The sequence below is a fragment of the Rattus norvegicus genome, chromosome 7 (genome assembly GCF_036323735.1).
Source record: "Rattus norvegicus strain BN/NHsdMcwi chromosome 7, GRCr8, whole genome shotgun sequence".
NCBI lineage: Eukaryota > Metazoa > Chordata > Mammalia > Rodentia > Muridae > Rattus > Rattus norvegicus.
Window position 1 is genome coordinate 132378704 of NC_086025.1, and position 6000 is coordinate 132384703.

A 6000-nucleotide genomic window follows, 5' to 3' on the forward strand; every position below is an offset into this window, starting at 1 on the left:
ATTGGTATAGGCCTGAACCCAGCCAGGCACAGTCTCTTTACCGTTCTTAAAGTTATTTACAATATTTTTCAGTGTCACAGAGAACTTTACAAACCACGCCTACACAGATCACTGAAGTTCAGGACTTGAGAGGCTCTGCACCCTCACCCTTGCTGCCATAGGGATTTTTCCTGCTATCACTTCCTGCCACCCCCCAGATGTTTTGGCAGCCAGTGAGCACAGTAACACAGGATGCTTTTCTAGGTCCTCTCCTACCCAACACATAAATCCCCAAGTCACACCTTTACTGCAAGATGACAAATGTGGTGAGAGAACCCGGGAGAGGGCAGGGAGAGGAGAAGAGGGCAGAATGGGGCAAGCTATGAAGACAGAGGCAGCCATGGGTGTGGGAGGGGTACCAGGAGGACTAAGTCAGCGGGATGCCTCCATCCCTCTCAGGGAAAGCAGGGAAAACTCAGGGATCCTAGCTACCCAGTTCAGCTTCATTCTAGAATCTCCTGCTCATCCCACTTCCTCAGATAGAGAACCTTAAAAGCTGTTTCATCTACAGCTGCTCAAAAAGGGAGTCCTGAGGGTTGGGGATTTAGCTCAGTGGTAGAGCGCTTGCCTAATAAGCGCAAGGCCCTGGGTTCGGTCCCCAGCTCCGAAAAATAGAAAAAAGAAAAAAAAAAAAAAGGGAGTCCTGAAGTCTCATGCCCAGAGGGGACAAGAGACCTCCTGGGAGTGACCACAGCACCTTCTCTATCTTCAAAGAAAATGGTCTTTCTCTTTTTCAAAAGTAGTTCTAAATGGGAATGAACCCCCAGCCTCTCCCTGTCATTGCTGCAGCTCAGCTCAAATGCAAGAAATGTCTCCCCGAAATGGAGGCCAGATGCCTAGCAGAGCAGGCACTATTCAGGCAGACAGCACTGGGTCCTATGGGTTCACCACAGCCAGCTCTGGGGCAAATACCTTGGTCTTGACCTCAGGGGAGACCTTGACCCTGCCTTCCCAAGAAGCCTCAGGGGAAGATCTGTGGTTTCATTTCCTCTCTACCTTGGCTTCTTTTTTTCACTTCACTGAAGACTGGTTATTTTGGTCTGTTCCTGTGCTCACCAACTGTGGTAGTTCTCTCAAGACTGTGACTGCCACCTGGGCTGCCCAGCTGTGAGACGTGCAGGCCCAGCTGGCCCAGCACCAGAGGCTTCTCCTTGCAGAGCATAAGGGACAAGAACTCCCCAGTGTTTTATCCTCACAGAACAGTTAGCTATTTATACTCTTTCATGTGTGAAAAAAATTTATAATGTGAAACTACAAAAAAAATATTACATAGACATGTGGACATACAATAAAACCCCAACAAAGAAAAGACAAAGGCAGCCAAAATACATGACAAAATAGTCAGGAAAATGCAAAGTAAAGAGCTAGCAAAGAGACAAGAGTTCTCAAAAATCTAAACCATCCAGAAGTGGTTTATAAAGACAAGACCAGACCTTGTGGCACACACTTCTAATCCCAGCACTCGGGAGGTAGAGGCAGGCAATTCTCTTGTGAGTTTGAATGTAGCTTGGTCTACACATAAGTGAGTTCCAGGACTGTTGGGGTTATGAAGAAAGCTCCTGTCTCAGAATGTGGATGGATGGAGGAAGGAAGGAAGAAAAATGGTCCAGGGATGCGGGTAATGGGGAGAGAACTTGTCTAGAATGAAGGAGGTTTTGGGTTAGATTTCAAGCACTATGAAAAAGGAAGAGGAGAAATGGGGAGAGAAAATGAGATACTAATTTATTATAGTAGACAGGGAGTCATTGACACAACTTTAAGAGAAGGTAAAGACAGGTCACTGGGTTATGGTGCTTGCTTCAGAGTCAGATGACCCGAGAGTTCAATCCTGGAGGTAGAATGAGAAAGCCAACTCCTGAAAGTTGAAAGTTACTCTCTGATCTCCACATATATACAACAAAGCACAGCACAGCACACATACAAATAAATGATTAAAAAAAAAAAAAAAAGCATAGATCTCAATGGCCTTGAAAAAACATTTAAACTGTGGCCCGATAATGCCACTAGTAGAAATCTATCTAGGACAATAATCAGAGATGAAGAAAAACATTTGTGCATAAGGAATTCATCAGGAAACAAAACAGAGTTAAAAGAAAAGTACAAGATAACATAGTAACGGGTTGGGGATTTAGCTCAGTGGTAGAGCGCTTGCCTAGGAAGCGCAAGGCCCTGGGTTCGGTCCCCAGCTCCAAAAAAAAGAACCAAAAAAAAAAAAAAAAAAGATAACATAGTAACCAATTACTCTATTGTGGAGTACTATGTAGCCATAAAGTCGCGATACTAAGAGTGTTTTAAAAGTTAGAAAATGGTTAAATTATAAAGAAAAACTCAGCCGGGAGTGATGGTCCATGGCCCTTAATCGAAGCACACAGAAGGCAGAGACAGGCATTTCTCTGTGAGTTTAGGGCCAACCTGGTCTACAGACCAAGTTCCAGGACAGCCAAGGCTACACAGAGAAATCCTGTCTCTAAAAACAAAACAAAACAAAAGGGGGGGTGGGGGAGGGTGCTGGAGATAGTTCAGCAGTTAAGAACTTTGGCTATTCTTCCAGAGGACCCAGGTTCAATTCCAACCACCCCACCTACATGGCAGCGTACAAATGTCTGTAACTTCAGTTCTACATACATACATACATGCAGACAAAACAATTAATGCTTGTGAAATAAAAAAATTAATTAAAAAAGAAAAACTAAAAAAAGAAAAAAGAAAAACACAGTTTATGACAGTCTGAGGGGGTCTTACCTTAATTGTTAAAATCTATTTAAGTGTGTCAAAAATCTTACTAGGAAAAAAATTACTAGTCCATAGTAGAGATGATTTTCTATCTTTCAGTAATTTCCAAATGTACTATATATATTTACAATCAAGAGGAAAATCCTCTTTCCTCACTTGGAGGACACTTTTTTTGGAGGATGAAGGTTTGGTTTTGCCATAGTGTAAATCACTATATAACTGAGACAGGCCTTGAGTTTACAAGTCTATTGCCCTAGCTTCACAAGAGATCCCAGGCATGTGCTATCATCGTACCACATTATGTGGAGATAACGTATTTAAGACCTTAAAAACAATTTATAGAGCTGGCAAGGTAGCTCAGCAGGTAGAAGCTCCTGTTGGGGATGGCCTAATGACTCAAGTTGAAGTCCAGAACCTGCAGTAGAAGGAGAGAACTGACTCCCAAAAGTTGTCTTCTGACCTCTGCTCAAGCCATACATACAGGTGCATGCCCATAGTCACAGACATGGTAATAACAACTTTTTTGAAAATAAACAATGTACAACCTATAATTGATCTGGTTCAATGTAAAGTTTCTATCCTAAGGAAATTATGAAGTGAAGGGATGGTCACCACAGCATTGTTCACAGCTGCAGCCAATGATTCTGTCCTGGTGGGACTGTGAGAACTGATGTGTGTGACCAACATCAGCACTGGGTAAGAGCTCTCTGTAAGCCACAAGCTGCTCCTTTGTTGCTCCTTCTTCTTTCCCAGTTTGACAGCTCCAATGCAACTGACTGTTTAGGGGAGAGCTAGTGGGTCAGAAGATTCTAGACTTTCAAGTTTCCTTCAGTGTCTGCTCAGACGGTTGGCACTAAGTCACTTATGAATCCCCCCCAACCCCACTTTCCTCTCCAACGTGGGTAATAACAGCACACGGGACTGTGCCCACAGATTTAATGAAAGTGGAAGTCAAAGATTTAGCAGAGTCTGCTGTGCACTATATGCTCAGTAAATGTTAACTGAGTCTCAAGAGTGACTCAGATCTGAGATCACTTGTATTTCCCAAAAGGAGTGTGAGGTGCAGAAATCTGAGGAAGGTAACTATCTTATACTGTATAACTGGTCAGAGGATATGCCTACTCTTGTCAGACAAGGGTTTCCCAAACCCCGCTGCATTTATGGAGTTCCACCCCCCACAACTCCTCCGGAAAACACTCTAGCTGGGAAAGTTGTATCAACGCTGAGTCAAGACCACAGACTCCTGGCTTTCTGGCACAGACACATGATCTAGGCAGAGGTTGGAGGGCTTGGGATGACTTGCTCAGAACATTGATCCCAGGAGCCCCGACCCAGCCCAGTGCCTTAAAACAGGTTCTGTATAGACGTGGTGCAGACACATCACAGGTGTGCAAGCATTTTGCCTTTTTTTTTTTTTTTTTTTTTTTTTTTTTTTTTTTTTTTTTTTGCCTTCTTCCCAGGGACAGCTGAAAGTCATGACTGATCCCCTCCAGGTGTGCTCTGAGGTGAAGGAAGCGCCAAGGGGGAGACCCTTTCTTGCTTTCTGTGGAAAGCTTCTTTGGAACATCCTGGACTCTCTGAGTCCAAGTTGGTGCCATTGAGCTGATGTCAGGTTCTCCACATTGCAGAGGCCAGGATCTCTAGACAGCTCCATTGCTGCCAACAGATCTAATCTCCCTCTTCCAAGGCAGATGAAATCCAATAAGGCTGCTAAGTCTACAACTTATCCCTCCTCACGGGCAAAGTCAGTCCTTCAGGCTGTACCAACAATACACCAGAATTATTACTATCTTCTAAGAGCTCTGTGGGGGAGAACTGAAAGCCATTTCCCCAAGTTTTCAGATTTATCTGAATGTATTTAGCATACGTTCAAATTTCTTTTTCTTGTTTCAAATTTCTTTTTCTAAAGCTTCATGGTGAACACATGGTCCAGCTTCAACTCAGTGATACCTACTAACCTCTCTACTCAGAGCCATTCATTCACATCAACGTCCGAGCCCCAGAGCAAAGGAAAATCCCAACATCACCTCTGAAAGTTCGTCTTTATAAGACCATCCCTTTTGAGACCACAGGAGGACTACAAAGAACCACAAGCCACGGAACACAAACCAGTCACCAAAGCTTAAGATGAAACGAGGTGGGGGGGAGAAAAAAATCAGGCGGGATGGTTTGTGTATTGTTTCAATTGGGAAAAAAAACGCCTAGTCAAATGGCTTATCCACATGTTCTGCCTAGGCAAATCCACTACAACTTAGCAGGATGCCTGCAGGCGGTTCTGAAATAAGTAGAATGGCATCGCTCCTTATCCCACCCCCCACCCCCAAGGGCAGCCAGCCCCTTCTCCGCTCCCCTCTTTCCTCCCCGAAACATCTGGTCTGAACGCGAGACCCACTCTCATACGGAAGGAAAAATGCCTCATTTTGGCTGGGGACCCAACAGCTTCCGAAAACATCCCACCGGCGAGGTCCCGGGAATGGAATTCGGGCAGCGGACCGGGAAGTCTGAGGGAAGTGGGGAGGGAGGAGTCTGGACCTCGGGCAGGTCCCTGGCTTGGGGACCCCTCCTCCCCGACCCCCGACGGGCCGCTCCGAGCTGCCGGCCCGGTCAGGCATAGACAGGGCTGCGGGGGTGGGCGGGACCCGGCGGGGGGTTGGGGGGCGGCGGGAAGGCAGCAGCGCCGGTCTCACCAGCACTAGGGCGAATCTCTCTTCCAGCTCGCACGGCTCGGGCATCGGCGTCTTGCCGGGCGGCAGCAGCAGCGGGACTGAGGGCGGCTCGCCCGGGCCGCCGTCGGTGCTCTCCAGGTTGCCCATCGCGGCGGGGCCTCCTCCGGGCCTCAGCCCTCCACCTCCTCGCCAGGGCCCTCAGCAGCTCCGACCTGGCTCCTCCCTCAGCGCCCGCTCCCCAGGCCCGATTCCTCCGCCCCTCAGGGGGCGCCTCGTAGTCCGGCGGGCGGTGGCGAAGCGCTCGACGCGCTGAAGCGCGCCTTATTCATGCAGGCCACGCCCACCGCCCACTGCCCCGCCCACGGCTAACTGACAGCCGCGCCTCCCAATCACAGAGCCTCCCGCCCTCAGAGGCCTCGCGCCTGGCTGCGAGCGCGCCCTGGTGGCCCTTGGTGAGCATCCAATCACTGTGCTTGCCGGAGGATGTAGATACAGGGCGCGGACAGCAAAGTTAAGTTGGGAGAGATGGGAACATTAGGGAGTCCCCCATCTGTGACTCTGT

The 6000-nt window shown here is 47.7% G+C and overlaps 1 protein-coding gene across 4 annotated transcripts in view; it reads right to left on the reverse strand.

Moving 5' to 3' along the window:
• Fmnl3 (formin-like 3) overlaps window positions 1-5780 on the reverse strand; it is a 51354-nt gene extending 45574 nt beyond the window's left edge. For 2 of the 4 annotated variants that reach the window (XM_063263386.1, XM_003752125.6), the window contains exon 1: window positions 5460-5745. In XM_063263386.1, the coding sequence (XP_063119456.1) occupies window positions 5460-5585 (126 nt within the window). In that variant the 5' untranslated portion in view covers window positions 5586-5745. Of the gene's footprint in view, window positions 1-5459 lie in introns of all 4 variants that reach the window. The other 2 variants (NM_001399766.1, XM_039080568.2) reach the window with 2 other exon arrangements.
• Between the last annotated feature and the right edge of the window lie 220 nt (window positions 5781-6000).